Consider the following 20,706-nt stretch of genomic DNA (forward strand, 5'->3'; position numbering starts at 1 on the left):
GAAGAGGTAGAGTCCAGACAGTCTGGTAGACTAATCAGCATTGAGTCTACAAGTTCAGACTCTAGTTCAATTAGGAGTCATGGAACTAAAGAAGACATTTCATTTCCGGATGAACAGAATACAAGAAATGCAGTACAATACAAGAAAGTTGGGAAGAAGGATCAGTTGATCCTGCGAGATGCAAGCTTGTGTAAAGTCTTAATCCCCTCTCCACCTAAGGGCCCCAAACCAGCTGCTCAGTTAGAAAGGGGCCATAGATTCACTGAACACTCAGTGCAGAATGAAGGAATGTATTCAGGAGAACCAAGCTCAGCCCCATGTCTGCTGCCATCTCAACTTCTTCAAGATATGGAACAAGCAATGACTAAGATTGTATTTGGCCCTGAGATCACAGATCCAGTCAACTCAATGGCACAACAGTACAACTTCAAACGCGATGCTTCTTATCAAGAGCAAGACTTTGATCTGCTGGTGCAGCAGCTGTCTGCTTCTGTGAAAAGACAAGAGGAACATGGAGAGAAGTTTCATGATTTCATTATGACATCAGGTTATGCAGTACACAGACAGAGGATGCATCAGTTATTGCATATCCTCAGAGCACTGCTTATGCCTGGAGGTCATGGAGTGCTGTTTGGCGCAGTCAGAGGCACAGGCCGTAAGAGCAATGTACGTTTAGCTGCCCATCTGACAGGTTACCGGTTGATGGAAGTACACCCCGGTAATGAGAACAAGTTACGTGAAATCCTGAAGGAGGCTATTTGTCAGACTGAAGTGAACAGTGCTAATGTGGTGATCTTGGCCCATGAGGAAACGAGCCAGGCTGTGAGAGAAGAGCTACTGATGGTGATGGCCAGTGGCACCTGTCCAGGCCTCTACTCGGAAGAGGAGCAGGCAAACCTCGTACCCAGAGAGAATGGTGTCAAGAATTCACACAGATGCCACATGGATTCTCATGCACTTGAGAGGTATACGAGAACAGACATCTATCTGTTTTTCCACATTATTCAAGTCTAACTCATCTAACTGTTAACAGTTACAATATGTGTACCCTTTCCAACCTATTGACAGGCATTTAAGGCAGTTCCAGAGGAATATGCATGTATTTCTTCTGCTACCTTTGGCTACCTCAGAGGGATGTGAGCTGCCTCACTACAATACTCAGGCCTGGAAGGTAACTGTACTTTCCCAAAGATTTGTACTACTTTAACTACTTAAATTAAAGTAATTTAATTTGTAATGTATTGATCACCTTGGGGACATTTTGTCTTCAGCATTTCACTATCATCCTAACTAATGTAGACTTAGTTGCTTTGAAAAAACATGTTTTTGCATACATGTCATCAGTGTACAAAAAAGGTATTCACTTTTCAACAGTATAGTACAATACCCAGCTAGGGAAGTTAAAAAGTAGTGGGGGAAAAAGATTACAAAAGCACACACAACATCCAAATCATAAATACTATATAGGTGCTGGACAGAAGAACATAGGTATACCAAGCCACCAATGTAGTTAAACCTACCAACCATAGTATATTAGTATTTCTCACCATGGTCTGCTTCTTCCATTGTTGCCATTGCATTAATGATATACTGTACACTTGTACAGGCACACATAACGAAGGCCCTGAGCCTGAGCAGCTGTGTGGAAGTGTACCAACCATGGTCCAGACAGTCTTTCGTGGAAGCTGCTACTCACTGCCTTAAGGATAATCTCCGGATTCCTGAATTACATGGACAACGTTAGTTGCTCTTTCTTATACATTTAATTCAGAGAGTGTACAAATGCACTACATTCTTTAATTATGTTTCCGCTGTGGACAGTGTTACATGCTTTTAAAAATATGTGTAAAAAGTATAGTGTCCATGAAGAAAATCTATCAAATTGCCTCAATGACGAAATTAACGTTATGCAACATTAAATCTGACCTGATGTTATATTGTTTGCTTTTGATGCAGCGCAGAGACGTTGCTTGGAGGCCAGCATGCCCCTGGCCATGGAAATAATCCACAAGTCAGCATGCAGATATGCTTCAGTCCTGTTAAAAACCCAACCGTTCAGCCCCCAGACCTATATGGAGTTCATCTGTCACTTCTTTTACCTCAGTAGCCATCTCTACAAGCAGGGACTGTGCCAAGCCAACAGGTTAGCCATAGATTCTTTTGACACTGTTAATCGTATCAAAGTAGAGACTCCATTCAACATGTTATGCAAACATGAGTTAAAGGGATATTTAACTTTTAAATAAAATAAACATTAAAAAATATAAAAACTCACACCCCCTCACACATTAAAAGGACATTCTAATGCATTTTTTCAATCTTTGCCTAGCTTAGCCAAATTACAATAAAGGCTTTTTAAATTCAACTGAGCGGAGTGCCTTGGATTTCTTTTGAGTTCACCCTTTTTCCACTTTTGCATATCAGCCCACTTACCACAAGGGAAAGGAACATCCAACTTGTTATTACCTACGGTATTATTGAACCCTCTCCAATGAGCACCTGTTTTTCAGGTACTCATGACAACTACAGACTACGCAGTGCTTCCTCTTCTCTCTATTCAATGATATATTATGTATATATGTATACATAATGTAAACTAGAGTGTTATACTAGAGTGTACTGGCCTGAAATTATTCTACATTTCTCTCAGAGTTACAACTGTCCTGGCCCGGCTGGAGGCGATGACAGATACAGCTGTCCAGTACAAACACAATGTAATCACACTGCAGGAGAATGTTGCTCAAGCACAACAGGTACTGTACAGCAATTTATCACATGATGACAAGTAAACGCTGCATGTATTTACATCTGGGATTTCACTAGTAGACATACAATGCCAGAGATATGAATGCTCAAACCGTGACCAATGACCATATTACAATTTCTGCGAGAGAGGATTATTATTAATATTATTATTTTTGCCTTCGTATTCCCTTATACACTGTATATATTATTATATTTACCATGTATGTGTGTCCCAAATATGCCCAACTATGCCCAAACACACAACTAGGCTAATATTAACTGTTATAGTATAAACTATAATCAGTTTGATATGTATTAGACCAAAGACCATGCACCATTTGGTTAATAAATTATCTCTAAGACCCTGATCTTACAGTAAAATCTGAGTGTCGATCAACACAGAGTGTACAAATTTGATCATTTAACAATTTGTATACTCTGAGTTACAGACCTGCAGTGGTCTATTTGGTCTGAATCATTTACAGTAGAAATGTTTGTGCTTTGATTGCATGGTGCTTGTTGTGCAGTGTGAGAGGGAGCTCCTGAGAGCCATGGACGCTGAGAGGATGGTCTGTGAAAGAGCCCGGCAGAGCGTTGTGTTCGCCCAGATGAAACTCTTTCAGTTGGAAGAGCAGATTCATCAGACCAAACACAAGGTACAATAATTGTACAGTAGTTCTCTTTTACATTTCAAGGATCCCCCTGAACTCTGCCAGTATGCAAATAGAACCAAACAGACCATTTGGTTCCATTTGTATACTGTCAGAGTTACAGACTTGTAAAGGTTGATTTAGAACCTCCCAGAGCCCCTGAACCCCCTTTGAGAAGAACTACTACCTTAGAGGCATGAAGATAGAGCTTAAAGGCCCCGGGATCTACAGTAGGTTGGAAATCCAGCCTGCCAGCGTGTCACGGGTTTGAGTCCCGATCCCAACGATCTTTGCTGCGTATCTTCCCCCCCCCCATCTCTCTCCCTGTTTCCTGTCAACCTACTGTGATCTATCAATAAAAAGGCAAAAAGCCATACACAGAGAGAAGATATTTACCTGTCAAAGTGTTATTGGCAGCTAGTAAAAAAGCAATTACAAGGCGATGGTACAAACCAGAACCCCCAGCTTGTGAGCAGTGGCTGAGCATTGTGGAGGAGATATTTGTAATGGAGAAACTAACTCATGTATTGAGACTACAAGAGGAACTATTCATTGAAAAATGGGAGAAATGGACTGACTATAAGGATCAACAAAACGACACCAATGTTAATAATGATGGACATTCATAAATGGACTGGAATATGTTGTATATTAATGATGTATCTGAACCCTTGCACTGTAATTGTCATTTTATGTTTTTTATTTGTATGTCTACCTGCAAATAAAAATTAAGTTTAAAAAAAGGCAAAAAGCCAAAAAAATATCCAAAAAAGAAAAGAAGATAAAGCTTAAAGCGTGTGCAAAAATCACATTACTCTCATCTAAGCAGACAGTCGGAGACTTTATTGCCCATTAGGATGGTGATTTGAATAATTTTCAAAGCGGTGATTGTAGGTTTCTCTGCAGCCGTTTCCCACACTGTTCTAGAAACTGCATTGTATTTAGAGTTCACCAGATGTATTGGTAGGGAGACATTTCCAATCATCTGGCTACATGTTCAGATATGATCAAGTCTCATCGAAAATACTTTGCCATAAGAAAGTGCATGGACTCTAACTGTATTTCATCAATATTGCCTCTCCAGGAGAGTCCTCTGTTCCAGTTGAGCCTTAAGATCTTCAAGTGTCTCAGTTCATCTGACCTGGAAGAGGTGCGTCGCTACACAAACCCTCCAGAGGGAGTGGTGAAAATCATGGATGCCCTATGTCTGCTATTCAACCGCCCATGCAACTGGGAAAGTGCCAAACAGCTTCTTGTGCAATCCAACTTCTTCCAGGTGTGTGGGACAATATTTTTAATCAAGCACATGTTTTTGAAAAAGAGCAGACCCATCCAGTCTAGGTATTGAAAGAGCAGACCCATCCAGTCTAGGTATTGAAAGAGCAGACCCATCCAGTCTAGGTATTGAAAGAGCAGACCCATCCAGTCTAGGTATTGAGTCAAGTGTGATTCAACGGATAAAATAAACCTACTTAAAGCTCAAATCCTGTACGGTATTTTAACACAAAAAAATAAATAATAATTAATCTGTCTTGGAAGAGATGCAGAATTTGGTCTCTCATGCAGGAGACTGGTGTTCAAATCCTGGGTAGGACAGAGTTGCAAAACGCAGCTTTAAATCAGAAATGACTGATTCCGAAACAATGGAGCTTCCAACTGCACTTTCTCTCCCTTTTCTAGGAATTGGAGTTCTTTGACCGCCACGGACTGACTAAAAGTCGGCTCCAAGCACTCGGCCAGATAGTTCACAGTCCTCACTTCCAGCCAGAGTCTGTGAGAGAGGCCAGTCATGCTTGCGAGTCTCTGTGCAACTGGGTGCGAGCTGTGTACGAGTACGCCTGCATGGAGCGCCGCATGGCCGCCCAGGGAGTTAGCAAGCAGTGCTTAGGAAAGCTGGCCAAGGAGGCTCATGATCGCCTGGTCCTGGCCGAGCTGCGGAAGGAGGAGGTGTTTGGGAATCTGGCAGACATGGAGCGTCAGCTCCAGGCTGTGCAGAAGGAGTTAGTAGAGCTTCTCAAGCAGCTGAGTAGAGCAGAGAGCCTGGACAGACATGCTGCCACTGTCGTCAGTCAGATGCAGAGCCACATTGCAGACTGGAACACTGCTGCTCAGGTAAAACTCATGCTTTGACAAATGTTTAATTGATTCTGTCACTTCAAACTGTCCAACATACAGAAATGTATTTCGTGTTTTTAATGCACATAATATTCTAGGAGGCAGACGTGAACAACCAAACCCTACCAGGGGATGCCCTTATCCTGGCTGCTGCCATTTCATACTTGGGTCCCTTTGGAGCTGACACACGCACTGAGTTACTGCACAAATGGAGGGAGCTGTGTCTGACAGGGACAATGAATATCAATCCTGAAGATCCGCGAACCTCCCTGTTCACGAAAACAGACTGTTCCTGCTCTGAGCCCTCCCTCGGCGCTGCCATCCCTGTGGCTGAGGAGCTTCAGTGGGCCCTGGCTCGCGCACTAGGCATCGAGCAATGCCATTTCCAAGGTTTGCCTGCCAGACTGGTGCTAAAACTGCTCCTGTGGGGCTACAGAAGCCCCTGGGTTCAACACTGGCCTCTACTGGCAGACACCCAGCATCACCAAGAGCTCATTACAGGTACAGTAGTGTAAGCCCAATCAACATGACATTATAGACATTGGTGTTGTTATTTTTGAGTGGTGTAAACCACTCCTACAACTGGCTTTTGTGTGCAGAAAAAAATGACCATGGTTGCTATGTTCAAAATAATTTCTGACGTAATTAAATCACACCCGGGTGAACTGGATGACCGTAGCAACCGTGGTCATTTTCTCTGCACAAAAAAAGCCAGTTGTGAAATCACATCCAGGTGTGATTTCATTACGTCAGATCAGAGCTGATCAGGCTATATAATACCTTACCTTATATAATACCTCACATCGGACAAAAACTCCAGCTGAATCAACTTCATGGTCACAAATCATCACATCAGAAGACGAGTCTACCTAGCCAAAGATCTTTAACGTCAGACATTACGTCAGACCACAGCTGATCATGCTATATAAAACCTTACACCACTCAGTTCACACGGGTGTGATTTTTTACAATACAAATAATTGTATTATAGGCAACAATATGTAAAAAGTTGAAGGTTCAAAGCCACATGTGACAAGACTTGCTCATAGCTGTGTTACACTTTGGTGTTGAAAAAAAAGTGTGTTTTAATAGTGGTATTGTAATGTAATCCATCTGTTGTGCTACTGCTAAGAACAGTTGGCTTTAAATAAAACACTGTAGGATATACATTGTTGTACATTGTGAGAGAAAAGCACAAGAGAAAGAAATGAAATCACGTGTTTGTTTGTTCTGCAGAGTTTGAGAAGGAGCCAGAGTATGGAATGGTGCTTTGTGCTGATGACCCAGAGCTGCTGGACAAGTTGAAGCAGGCTGCTGAGAATGGTGGGTCTTGTAGTTCTATATTGTAGTGCAGTAGGATTTGTCTGACATTACGATTAACAAAGAGACAGCATAACCAAATGCTGTAACACAGTAAAGTATTAATATAACTCTGAGTGTACAGTACAAATGTAACCAAATGCACCCTTGCCCATCCCCCCCCCCCTCTTTTTTACTTTTATTAATCCTGCGGTTCACTCAGCTGATGGCTGCTCAGGTGGTCATGATGTGCACGTGGGGGCACATCCGTTAGGGAGTAAGTGCCTTGCTCAGGGACACTTTGACATGACATGTAGACATGCGTTTGGCCCGGGAGGTGAACCTCTCTAGTCTCTACCCACTAATGGACTCAAATGGAGGGCTCATTTGACTCACTCACACAGTTAAATTAACACATGATTTTACAGCATACAGTCAAATTTTCTTAGTTTTAAATTAAATATATTTATTTTTCATTGTCAAACTCATTCCTATCGTGTCCCTGTGCAGGTGTGAGGGTGCTGGTCAGACATGTGGAGCGTGCTGTCACCGGCCCACAGTTCCTGTCCATGTTGGTGCGTCCAGCGCAATGTCATCTTCATCTCTCGGCAGGCCTCAGGCGACCCTTTCAGCCGACCCACCCACAGTTCTGCCTCTTCCTCAGCACCCACCTGCCTGTCCGACTGCTTAGCAGTGGTGAGTAGTGTACATCTTGTACACTTGTCAAATCTTCAGTGTTAATTTAAAGGTCCTTTTGATAAGACTTATATGTAAACGGACAATAAAAATAAAATAATTCACCCACAGACCTATTAAAAAGTGTGGAATAAAGGTATCGCTTTATATGTGTGTAGAATAGATACTGTATCTGATGGAGACCAGAAACATTGTTTTAGAATTTAATCAAGTTTTGTGGGAGCTTCGGTGTGTGGACACCATTTGTGCGTCTTGAACTGTTCTTTGTTTTGTTTTGTTTTTATCCCGCACCGTCAAATCATCAGAGATGTGCGTGCATTATTATTACCTATGAACTGAACGTATACTGTGTTGCTCCTACAGAGATCCACCCATCCATACTGGCGGAGGTACAAGTGGTTGACCTGGCTCTGAGCTCAGCAGAGACTCAGGAACTCATGTTGTCACGTCTGCTGCTACAGTCTGAATGTGTGGACGCATTGACACAGCAGACTGGTGTCAGCAGAGACAAGAGGACGTTACAGTCTGAATGTGTGGACGCATTGACACAGCAGACTGGTGTCAGCAGAGACAAGAGGACGTCGCAGGACAAACTGCTGAAAGAGCAGGTGAATCACAGACTCACAGCAGGCTCTATGCACACACGCCATTTTGGAAAGAACTTGGGTCTTGGGCCACTTCCCTACTTCCTTCACAGGTGTTACCGAACTTACCGATGATACTAATTAACCCATTTTGACCTGAGATCAGATTCTAAAAATGTCTTCTACATCCTGACAGTTTTCTGAAAAAGCTATGTTTCTATGTCAGTCGATTTTTCAAAAATAGCAGACCTACAAGCTCGTAGCGCGCCACTCGGCAGAGCTTGTAGATCTGCTATTTTTCAATAGCTAAAGCATAACATGATGCTAACACCAAAAGGGTTCCCCGCCCCAAAATGGGTTAAGGCTCTGTTCCATTTAGTGTGCAGTGGTTCTCAAACGTTTTAATTTTAACGACCCCCATAACTCTGAGGGTGTACAAATGGAACCAAATGGACCCTTAAGGGTCCATTTGGTTCCATTTATACACTCAGAGTTACACACCCATACAGGGATCTTTCCAAAATGGTGTGCAACTGTGCCATTATATCAAACAATTATACAGGTGGAATATGAGAGTGAAAACAGTATGACGGTCCTCTATACAACCAATCAGTTCACACGGTAACCAACCACCTGGTGGTTAACCAACCAATTATTATACAAAACGTGTTTGGTTGGTAAAAATATGAAAGTGGCTGGTGAGATCTTTTTGCAACTGTGGTTTAAAAATATTTGAATGCTTCCATCATAATTTCTATCCACTAGAGGGTGATAATGCTCACTAAAAACAACTACAGTATAACCTTTTAATATGTTACTTGCATAAAATATGGAAATAACCAGGCCATGTTGAAAACAATGTTTTAAATAATTTGTGTTGTAAACCTTTTCTTTTTAGGTCTCTCTGATGGACTATGTCTTGCAGTCCTCCATCCCACTGCTGCAAGACCCTGAATTCCTCCCCCGCCTTTTGGCCTGTCAGGACGCATCTCAGAAACTGCAGACTGATGTCAAGCAGATGAACGTTGAGCTGGAACTCTATGAGTCGCGACTGTCAGCCCCCAGAGACACAGCGAGGTTGGCTGCTGCCCTCTATCAGGACCTGCAGGATGTGGCCCATATGTCTCCTGTCTACCTCTTTACACTTCGTGGCTTTATCACAGCCATGGGCGAGGCCTTGGTTCCAAAGGGGGATTCAAATGTGTCCAATACCGGTAGACAAGTGACAGAGGGCATGATGTCAGAGATCACTCACAGGATGGTATCCCACCTACTAGCCCAATACCGGCCTCGTCTCTTCCAGAGCCACGCCGCACTTCTGAAATTGCTGATGTCCGTGACCCTCCTCCAGCACCAGGAGATGTGCTCTGAGGCTGAGAGAGCAGCCTTCCTCCGGGGACTGGGAGACCTGGATATGCAGGAACAAGAAACCAAAGTTGACTCCCCACTCTCCGCCGGTTCACCTAGGGCAACACGGAGACATGCCTTGCCAGGATGGATACCTCCTCAGATCCTTCCCGAGCTGCTCCGTCTGGAGAGGATTCCATCTTTCAGGGGATTACTCTCGTCACTGGCCACGTCTCCCAGGCAGTGGCAGGAGTACCTGCGCTTCCCCTCCTCCACGGTGGCAGGGACCGTCACCTGCTCCTCTCACTCCCATCTGTCCTTACTGCAGCGAGCTCTGCTCTGGAAGACCCTGCTCCCCCACAGCCTGGTCGCAGTGGCGGAGAGCTTAGCCGCCTGCAACCTGGGCCTTTCTGGGAGCACAGCAGTGGTCGAGGCCCCTCACTGTGGCACCCCAGAGGGCCTGTCCCGATTACTTGTCACACACGACGGACCCATAGTCCTTACATCGCCTGGTCCAGGCAGAGAGAATTGGGCAAGCATTCAGCCTCTTCACCTGCTGAAACAGCTGACTACTTACCACGCAGATGCAAAGAGGGTAATGGATTTTGAACAATTTGAGTTACTAGTTTGCCATAATATGACCATTGCTTGTCTTTGCCCTACAGTATTTGATGTGTTTCCAAATGTCTGTTTTTCAGGTTCAATTGAAAGTAATTTCATTTGGAGGCGAGTGTGAGACCGAGGTCATGCTGTCAGTACTGGACAGAGCTGTTACTGATGGTCACTGGTTGGTTTTTAACAACTGCCACCGGTTGGAACGATGGGATGAAAAAGTAATGCTACGCCTTAATCGACTGGTTTCGTCTTCCAGAGGTAAGCTAAGTCAAGCTAAGCTAGAGACATTTTACATTTTGCTGTGGTGGGGCTCTATGGATGGCTAGGTCAGCCGGCCGTCCGCTTTTCTAGAAGAAAATATACGCAGAATAGTTTTAGAGAGCTACAGACATTTCAATATATAATGCTAAGAGCAAAGAAAGGCCAACATTTTCAAAAATTACACATAAAACTAAAGTGTGTGCAAGTTTTGTATTGAGTTGTGCTTGAAATGTACTGTAATTCTCCAATCTGTTAATAAATACTTCAATCAATCAATAAATGAATCTCAATGCAGTGGAGGTCATGGTATTTATACCAATGTATGACGTGGACAGCATAAATACAGTTCAGGTGTTGTCCACAGTAGACACTAGGCACACATTAGAGAGAAAGAGATTTTTCTATATTCTTGTTCCTATTCCTTCTCTTACTTACTGCCATACTACTCTGTCTGTGGCAGCGGTGGCCGAACGGATAGCGGCGCGGTCTAGATACCGGAAGGTTCCCAGTTCGAATCAGCCGTCCGACACGTTAAAATTACCACCGCTGAAATGCCCTTGAACAAGGCATCAACCACTACGATGAAATGTGTTCTATGAGCAGGGCCTGGCTGGAAACAAGTTCTTGAGCTTAGCCCAGATACCCTGGATAAATATAGATTTCATTTCATTTCATTTCATTTCATTTCATTTCACTCACTGTACTACTCCTGTTCTTATGTTGTTTTACCTTACTTTTCTAGGCTACCTGACAGATGTGGAGGCAGGCGAGGTGGTTCATCCAAACTTCAGACTATGGTTTATAACTAGAGGATATACCCCATGCTGTATTCCTGGTAGGACTGTGTACATGACAGGAATAGAACATCCAGATCTGATGCTTTTGATCACCCACTACCTATAGCCTTCATTCTGACATTTGCTATGGGGAACATTATGGATGTTTTACCATGTATTTCAATAAGCTTCGATGAGCCTCGTCCATTGCCCAACCAGCTTGTACAGTACAGTTTTGGTGTCTGATAAGCCTTCAAACTGACCTTTCTGTCAACATACACATCATGTCAACCAAGCTTGTTGCGTAGCAACGTGCCAACATTCACAATGTGCCAAACTGGCAAGACAATCCATCCATCCTTCTTCCAGATCACCTTGCAATGCCATTCATCCCAGCAGATTAGACCGTTTTGCAATACCAAGTCAAAGTTGAGCTAATTTGTGCGTACTTGTCAATATCAAACCTGTGCTTGAAGTGAATGCAGACCTGCATTCACTTCTAAGAGTTGTTTGATCCTTCTTTGAGGGAGTACAAGAATGTACTGTAAATCATTGTACAGATTTCTTGGCATCTGATAAGCCTTTAAACCGGTCTTGCTGTCACCCCCTATAGCCTAAGATGAACCACATATACTCTTGCATAAATTATTACCGTATTTTACTTTATCTACTACACATAGAAAGTCAGAAAATGTAAGCACCTTACTTTCATTCTTGACATGTCAAACATTGTAAGTTCTATATGTAATGTATTGTAGAGTGTTGTTGGGCCTTTGTCCCATAATACACAATGACATGATATCCTCAATGTTCATTTGCACCTCTGCTCTGAGAGTGTACAGGTGTAACCAAATGGACCCGTAAGTATTGTCATTGTCCCCTGCAGCTGCAGTGAGAACGAGGGCCCTGCATCTGGTATGTGACTGTCCCCGGGATGTGAAGGAGGAGCTCAGCAGCTCCCTGTGTCAGGTGCTCTCTGCCGTGCAGTCTGAGGGGACATCACGTGACATCATGTCCTCGCTCTCTGCCGTGCAGTCTGAGGGGACATCACGTGACATCATGTCCTCGCTCTCTGCCGTGCAGTCTGAGGGGACATCACGTGACATCATGTCCCCGCTCTCTGCCGTGCAGTCTGATGAGGGGACATCACGTGACATCATGTCCCCGCTCTCTGCCGTGCAGTCTGAGGGGACATCACGTGACATCATGTCCCCGCTCTCTGCCGTGCAGTCTGAGGGGACATCACGTGACATCATGTCCTCGCTCTCTGCCGTGCAGTCTGAGGGGACATCACGTGACATCATGTCCCCGGTCTCTGCCGTGCAGTCTGATGAGGGGACATCACGTGACATCATGTCCCCGCTCTCTGCCGTGCAGTCTGATGAGGGGACATCACGTGACATCATGTCCTCGCTCTCTGCCGTGCAGTCTGATGAGGGGACATCACGTGACGTCATGGAGCCTTTCCTCCTCCGCTGTGCCATCGTTCACTCTGTCTTACTGCAGAGACAGACCTGCAGGAACGTGCAGGGCCAGAGCAACATCTATCACTGGTGAGGATACTGAGGAAACATCTGTATCAACACTGTATCACGCACGCTCGCTCACTCACTCACTCACTTTTTTGAGTGGTGTAAACCACTCCTACGACTGGCTTTGTTAGTTTACGTGTCTGTCTGTCTGTCTGTCTGTCTGTCTGTCTGTTCATAAAAAATGAGCATGGTTGCTACGGTCACCCAGTTCACCCGGGTGTGATTTCATTACATCAGACATTACGTCAGACCACAGCTGATCAGGCTATATAAGACCTTACACCACTCAGTTCACACGGGTGTGATTTTTTCACTACAAAGAAATATGGATTTTACCATTTTTGGCCGAAATGTTTATTGCGCTTGTAATGTATGTTTTGTAATAATAATCCAAATCCACAAAGTAACTAGTAACTAAAGTTTTTAAATAATTGTAGAGTAAAAGTGGTATTAATTAGCAGTTGAGACGAATAACAGTCTAAGTCCACATTAATTATCATAAAATGTATTGTGTCTACTAAATAGAATTTTCATGAGTCAGTAGCTACTTCAAATGATTGGAGAGACATCACATGGTACAAGATGTATAGGTACTATGTTATGTGTGTTGTTGTTGTTAAAGGACTCAGGAGGACCTCCAGGCCTTGGTAGAAGCACACATTCACATTGCCAGTCGCTGTGATAACAAAATGGAGGCGCTGGAGTACATCGCAGGTGAATCCCTCTAGTTTTAGTGAAACGGACCTCGGCTGCAAACCAAAAAGAAAAAACTTGATTAACCAAAAAAGTTATCAATAAAATAATTGTCGATATATATTCCATAGTTGCAGCCCTACATTTTATGTAAATTTGAATATGCTTAACCCAGTTCCTTTGATCTGGAATTTGTTCACAGTCAATCTGGTGCATGGCGGCCATGTGTCAGATCCTGCTGACCTGGAGGAGGTGGCCAGTGTTGTGAAGGCCTGTCTTAACACTGCATCTCCAGTTTCTCCACTCTGTGGCAGTGGCCCACACGTCCTCGGGAACATCATCGACATTCCTGCTGGACACTTTGCTTCTGGCTGCTTTGGCAAGACAATTAGTTCTGTTATGATTTCATATGTATATACAGTTGGGTGCCACCGATATTGTCCCTTATCATTTGACCCATTTAGGCCTGACCTCAACATTTTAAAAAATCCTTCTAAATCCTCCAGTTTTCTGAAATAAATATTTTCACGATTTTTCAAAAATAGCAGACCTACAAGCTCGTAGCGCGCCACTCGGTGGCGCGCTATGAGCTTGTAGATCTGCTATTTTTCAATAGCTAAATTATAACAATGTTTAAAACACCAAAAGGGGTTCCCGCCCAAAATTGGTTAACTGTCCTTTTGCGCAGATCACGCAAACCTCAGCAAAAAGAAAAGGACAATATCGATGGCCTCCAACTGTATGATCTATGATCAATTATTTCCTAGTTATGTCAGCATGGCAAGAAATCATAAAACTAAGATGTGTCAATGCCACAGTGTGGATATTCTGCATGTTCTGTTTAACCAGAACTCTGAATCTGATGTCACTATCTTTTCTTTTTTGTCTCTATACTACTGTATATCACTGCATGGATATTTGGGCATATTTGTGTCTGGCCACGCAAGGCTACTATTTTTTGGCCTATCATTATAAGTGACAGTGTTCACAAATAGCGCAAATGGCAGATCTATAAGCTCACTGTTCGTCTGATCACTGTTTTTGCATCAATACTGTTGTACAATGACGTATGTAGGCCTACTGTATAAAATACGGGGTTGTTAAATATTACATTTTAGATAGGGATCATAGTCATGAATTGTTTTCTATTCACAGATGTGTCAGGATTGCTGCAGGGCCTGGAGCAGTATACTCAAGACTTGGCTTACGTCAGTGAGCCCTTAATGTTGGGCTTCGGCGCTGATCTGGCTGCCGAGATAATCAAAGTCAATGGCCACGCTTTGAACAACTTGCTGCAGGATTCTCAGATACCACGAGGCAAAGTCGGAGGCCGCAGCAATGAGCGGAACTACCATGCGATGCTGCCGGACTACGGTCAATCCAGAGAACGACTGCAAGCTCTTAAAAGCACGCTTGCAACCAAAGACACCCGTACAGTAACAAGTGACGTAACCGCTCCACACGGCCCCATGCGGGACTTTCTCCTGGCTGAGTGGGATGGTCTGTCTGACCTGGTTTCCTCACTGATCTCACAGCTCAAGCAGCCCAATCAACACAGCAAGCCAACCACTTCTTCCCTCCTCGCTTTCGCAGATCTGTTTCGATTAGAAAGGAGAGCCGAGTTGCTCAGGGCTTATCTCTGGGATGAGGTCTGCAAAGATACACCTACCGCCTACCGTCTGTCCACCTTCAGCAATGCCAGAGGCTTTTTGGTGGCTGTGAGGAGAGAGGCTGCTCAAGCCCAACGCAAAGACGTCAGTAATGTAGGCCTGCATTTTCAGGTAAACCACCATTTTTCCCAAAGGTAATTAAGTTAAATCCCAACATTCTAACGGCAAACTGTCGTACCATTCATTCCAGAGTCGTCATAGAGCTTTTTTTTTGAGTGGTGTAAACCACTCCTACGACTGGCTTTGTTAGTTTACGTGTCTGTCTGTCTGTCTGTCTGTCTGTCTGTGCTCAAAAAATGAGCATGGTTGCTACGGTCACCCAGTTCACCCGGGTGTGATTTCATTACGTCAGACATTACGTCAGACCACAGCTGATCAGGCTATATAAGACCTTACACCACTCAGTTCACACGGGTGTGATTTATTAATAACTCCATTTAAGCTTGTCTTGAAATTGTATTTGGCAAAAAGTGATGTGGTTTTCCCAGTCCTATCATCACACTGACATGGCTATGGTTTTGGATTTGACTTCATTTCATAGGTGAGGGTAGAGGAGAATAATGCCTAATTTATACCTTGTTGCTCACTCGTTTTATGCACTGAAAATAGCTTGTATAGATTGTGTGTCACCACCAGCTCACAGCTATGTATAAATCAGGCTTAATCCTCCACCTTGCTCCTACTTTACACTTTGACTTTGAACGCCTTCCTGTGCCATATAGCATAGGAAGTAAAACTGTCTTTACCATTGGTTACTGCTACTTTGTCACATAAGCTGACTCACGCGTCTAACCAGCCGCATCGATAAAAAAAACATTTAAGAATACAACAGCCATTGTTTGCTGTACAGCTAATGTGTGTTCTCGTCTTCCCACCCCAGGTCCTGAGTGTTTTCTCACCCCCAGCCTCTCCTCTGACTCAGGGCGGCGTGTATTTGTGTGGCCTGGAGCTAAGGGGGGCGCTGTGGGACACGCGGCTGTGCGCTCTGCAGGACACGCTCTCCCCTCAGCCCTGTGCGCTGCCCTTGCTCTGTGTCAGGCCTGGTGCGGCCCGGGACACTCGCACTGCCCTTTACAGTCACCAGCGTGGAGCCTCACACGTCCCCAAAACTGATGCCACCCAAGTGTTAGATGCCCCTCAGCTGCCAGTCTACCACTGTCCTCTGTATCTGGACCGGCAGGGTGGCGACAGTGGAGAATGGGGACTGGCAGACGCCGATGTTGTCGCCAGGGTTCCCCTTGCAGCTAAGCTGAACCCTGTGTTGTGTGCTCTGAGAAGAGTGAGGCTGGTCAGTACACTCTGACCACTCTCTGACTGATTGGGTCTGCTCCTGCCTGCACTGTACTGTGAAATCCTGAGTGTTAATTTAACTCTGATCATTTGCAAATTAATGTAACCAAATGGACCCCTTTCCGTTACATTTGGACAGTGTTGTAGTGTACCCTCGTAGCTTGTAGATCGACTATAGTAACTAAGTATAGAGCGTCGCAGTCCCGCCCCTTACCATGGACCAGGAAATGAATCCCAATGCATTTTTCCCATAGACATTTCGTAAAGTATTTATTTAAAGACCTTTTAAGCGTCGTACGAAGCCAACTCGAGTCGTGACAAATCATGACAACACACACAATATTTTGGACCAAACAAATAATTACATAGAAGAAAAACAACAAAAAAAGTGTTTTTTTCTTCTTTCTAATTATTTTTTCGGCCCCAAAAATTGTGTTTGTTGTCATGATTTGTCACGACTCGAGTTGGCTTTGTCCGCGGCGTAAACGTCTTTAAATAAATACTTTCTGAAATGTCTATGAGGAAAATGAACGGAGAATCATTTCCTGGTCCATGGTAGAGGGCGGGACTGCGACGCTCTATAGGGTTGAAGTTGTTAAACGTGAAGTATGTTAATCATAATATATTCTATGTGGATTCAAATGTGTCTTAGCTTCTCCAGTTGGCACAGATTTTATTTGTTAGGTGTTCCTAACGTGTATTAAGAGAAATATTGTGTTTTTTTTTAACATTCATAAACATTTCCATACTTTTTTTTTTCTCCATAATGTATTTCTCCATTAAAATGATACGATCTTCTTTTTATTAATTGTATTAATTATAGTAATATAGTAATCATTTAATCAGCATTCTAGTTCAGTGATTAAGTTACATTTTAATATGAATCCCTCGGGCATGGATTTGGCATTTCATACTATCCAAAGATTTGCATTGTTAAAATCTCTCTCTCTCTCTCTCTCTCTCTCTTTCTCTCACACACACACACACACACACACACACACACACACACACACACACACACACACACACACACACACACACACACACACACACAATTATGTACTGTACTACTTTGAAAGTACATTGCGTTTAATTATGTGATTTTGTAAAAGAAGTGTGCAGTGGGTAGACAATAAAGCACACCATGCTGCCTTTTTGTGGTTGAATTATTTTCAGTAGTTGTTGGTCAACATTCATTAACCAAAGAGAAAATGTGAACACCCATAAATGCAAAATATTATACTGTTGTTGTTCTCTTATACAGTACCTGTCTAGGGGCGACTGTGGCTCAGGAGGTAGAGCAGGTCGTCCAATGATCCATGGGTCGGCGGTTCAAATCCCGGCTCCTCCTGTCTACATGTCGAAGTGTCCTTGGGCAAGACACTGAACCCCAAATTGCTTCCGATGTGCTGGTTGGTACCTTGCATGGTTTCCGCCGCAATCGGTGTATGAATGTGTGTGTGTGAATGGGTGAATGTAATGCACAATCTATGTAAAGCGCCTTGGATAAAGGTGCTATATAAACGCACCATTTACCATTTATTTAAACAGTGTAATGGAAAGCACTTTATCAAATATATATGACATTATTTTGTAAATAACACAAATATGGCAAAAATGCATATAGTCTGTTATGTATCAATCCAGGTCTGCCTGTAAAGAGCTCGGTTCAAGTGTGTCGGCCTATCAAATAGAAGAAACAGTTTTGTTTGGGGTGGTACATGTTGTTTTTTCAATGCAAAAGTGTAATTTTAAATAAAATCTAACACTCAGCAGAAGTCTCAACAGGATGTGTGCACCAGATAGAGTTGCTGAGGTGGTTGTACAACTTGTACTGTACCATAGCTAGATGACTGCCTTATGGCCTATTCATACTCCACTTTTAGGTGATAAGGTGTATTTCGGTGGTCACCTTATCACCTAAAACTGGATTATGAATAGGCCTTTATCAGATGATAGCTGAATGTATAACAGAGGTCTTCTGGCATGTGGTCCTCTCTAGGTAACATGGACAGGCATCACTATGAAACATTCGAGAAGTTTGGCAACAACACATTCTTGATGCACCTGGACAATGGTAGGGGGTGAGTATCATAATTCTGTCTCTCTCTCTCTCTGTGTCTGTCTCAGAGATAATTTTAAAAAAAGAGGATTTTAGGGTACCATTCGATTCAGCATACTCCAAATGGGGGAGGGGAAATAAATAATGATAATCATATATTTATTGTGAGGCACAACTGAGGAGGGAAGCTGCAGCTGACGGGGAAAAAAACACTGAATTCATTCAGACAGTGCATGCTCATAAAAACTTTAAATATGATTTTTATTCCATATTAGGCCTATGTTACTTTATTTAATATCTAACTATAAATGCACCAAGTTTGTCTGGAAAATAATTGTTGGAAATATCGTGAAAAATCGTATCGTGAACCTCATATCGTGATACGTATCGTATCGTGAGTTGAGTGTATCGTTACATGCTTACTGGCGGGTGATATATTTTTTATTTATTAAAGTATTTATTATTGCTGTGTTTTAATAACATAAAATGCCAAAATGCTGTTGGGTCACATCCACGTTGCCATAGCAACCATAACAATAACAGCTCAGCGAAAGTCCATAACTAGAGTGAGAATTATACCATACTGTACATACAGTACAATGCCCATACGCAAGAAAATATGCCACATACTGTATATGCATGTCACATATAGGCTGTGGCCTGACAGCGTGTTGCGTGTTTGAGTCCCGTTCATGACGACCTTTGCTGCATGTCTCTCCCCTAGTCCCCTTCTCTCTCTCTCTCTTTCCTGTCAGTCTTCACTTGATACGTATCAATAAAGGCAGAAAAGCCTAAAACAAATCTTTAGAGAATATATTATATCATAATATTTACCACGGAGTAAATTAACTAAAAATTGGTGGTGGTGTTTGTTATCTCAAGATAACAAATGATTAATTTGTGGCCACAAGTTACAAGTTTGTTATCTCAAGATAACAAATAATTAATTTGTAGCCGCGAAATAATCATTTGTTATCTTGAGATTACAAATTTAAAAAAATGATCATTAAGATGGCCATTCGGGGGTTCCGTATTAATGCCCTTAATATTGTGGGGTATTCAGAAAAGTTAAATCTTCAGTCAAAAATATTAATAATAAAAGAAAAAGTCCAAATCGTACAGTTTTGGTGGAATGACTCATATAACCTGAACATCTCTGAACAATCACTTCATGCTATGGATACCCCAAATGTTATTTGTATCTTATAATTGCCTACTATGATACTGTACTGTGAGGTCCTGTCCGTCCGCACTGTGTTTTCATGGTTATGCATAATGTTCTGTTTGTCTTCTGTGATGAGCTGTTACCCTGTACAGTACATGCAAATGTATCTGGCAATAATGGGATTTCTGATTCAGAATTATGATTTGTGTGTGTTCTCACTGTAGGTTTGGACGCCACTCTAAAGATGAGCCTTCTATCCTTGTACCTCTAGAGCAATGTTGCAGGTAAAATGCAAATGTGGTTAATCACTTGAACCCTAGCGTGCCTGTTCTGGGGGGCGTAAGGCGTTGCATCAATCATGGTGCGTTGTGATTGTTGAGGTTGTACCAGCCATTTTTGTCGAAGATATTCAGTGTAGGTTGAAAACAGGAGGGCCACTTGTATAGAGCTCTGGGGGACTCCGGTCAACTAAGTATAGAGGGTTTAAGCATGAAGAATGTTAATCATATTCCTCTATGCAGACTTAAACATGTCTCAACAGTAGCTTCTTTAGTTGGCGCATTTCAGTGTAGATGGTTTTTGTCACAAATATGTATCAATGCAGTTTAATATATAATACAGCAAGTAAGCCTTGCTGGCCCACAAGACAGAAACCTATCTCGTGTTTCTGTAGCATGAGGCAGCTTGATTGGCAAGTCCACCCCCTGGACATGCACACTTGCTACTGTAGTATGTCGCAGGGACTTACCCACAATCCAACCCTTGCTGCTGAGAGCGACTCATGTGGGACGAACCCCGACCTCTCAATCTCAGACCAGACACTATATGAGCTGGTATAAAATATACTGTATAACTTTAAGTGCATCCAGAGAAAACTGTCATTTTCGCATCACTCTCCCATCTTCATTCACCCCATCTGTCCCATTTCCCAGAATCCGCCGCTCTACTTGGCTGCGTCTCCGTCTCCTTTCGCAGCCTCAGTACCGTCTCAGTGATGTCATGCGGGAGTCGTTGTCCCAAGACCCTCTGACCAGCGTGGCGCCGCTGCTCTCAGAGGCCCACCTTGCTGCTCTCGACCGTCGATTGGCAACGGTGGTCAAAGCCGTCCGCCATTGCCAAGAGCAACGGAGCAGGGAGGGCAAGGGCGATGAGGTCATCTACGATGATATCAACTCCACCGAAGGCATGGTCACTCCTGCTGCGTAG

At 43.3% G+C, this 20,706-nt stretch overlaps 2 protein-coding genes across 2 annotated transcripts in view; both read left to right on the forward strand.

Annotated features, from left to right (window-relative positions):
* The window catches only part of dnhd1 (dynein heavy chain domain 1), a gene marked incomplete at its 5' end in the record, with an annotated part of 33,994 nt that extends 17,573 nt beyond the window's left edge, over positions 1–16,421 (forward strand). Inside the window, 20 exons of the mRNA XM_079499470.1 lie at positions 220–965; positions 1,069–1,171; positions 1,607–1,739; positions 1,957–2,143; positions 2,651–2,753; positions 3,273–3,401; positions 4,480–4,671; positions 5,076–5,507; positions 5,609–6,011; positions 6,747–6,833; positions 7,320–7,505; positions 7,869–8,113; positions 8,988–10,031; positions 10,135–10,309; positions 11,055–11,147; positions 11,975–12,641; positions 13,243–13,334; positions 13,516–13,704; positions 14,469–15,094; positions 15,864–16,421. Coding sequence (XP_079355596.1) covers positions 220–965; positions 1,069–1,171; positions 1,607–1,739; positions 1,957–2,143; positions 2,651–2,753; positions 3,273–3,401; positions 4,480–4,671; positions 5,076–5,507; positions 5,609–6,011; positions 6,747–6,833; positions 7,320–7,505; positions 7,869–8,113; positions 8,988–10,031; positions 10,135–10,309; positions 11,055–11,147; positions 11,975–12,641; positions 13,243–13,334; positions 13,516–13,704; positions 14,469–15,094; positions 15,864–16,286 — 6,255 coding nt within the window. The 3' untranslated portion in view covers positions 16,287–16,421. The remainder of the gene's footprint in view (positions 1–219; positions 966–1,068; positions 1,172–1,606; positions 1,740–1,956; positions 2,144–2,650; positions 2,754–3,272; positions 3,402–4,479; positions 4,672–5,075; positions 5,508–5,608; positions 6,012–6,746; positions 6,834–7,319; positions 7,506–7,868; positions 8,114–8,987; positions 10,032–10,134; positions 10,310–11,054; positions 11,148–11,974; positions 12,642–13,242; positions 13,335–13,515; positions 13,705–14,468; positions 15,095–15,863) is intronic.
* The window catches only part of LOC306921160 (extracellular serine/threonine protein kinase FAM20C-like), a gene marked incomplete at its 3' end in the record, with an annotated part of 49,566 nt that extends 28,860 nt beyond the window's left edge, over positions 1–20,706 (forward strand). Inside the window, exons 9-11 of the mRNA XM_079498271.1 lie at positions 18,276–18,357; positions 19,725–19,784; positions 20,433–20,706. Of these exons, the coding sequence (XP_079354397.1) occupies positions 18,276–18,357; positions 19,725–19,784; positions 20,433–20,706 (416 nt within the window). The remainder of the gene's footprint in view (positions 1–18,275; positions 18,358–19,724; positions 19,785–20,432) is intronic.

This window comes from Electrona antarctica, assembly GCF_951216825.1.
Source record: "Electrona antarctica genome assembly, chromosome: 4".
In the NCBI taxonomy this organism is placed as follows: domain Eukaryota; kingdom Metazoa; phylum Chordata; class Actinopteri; order Myctophiformes; family Myctophidae; genus Electrona; species Electrona antarctica.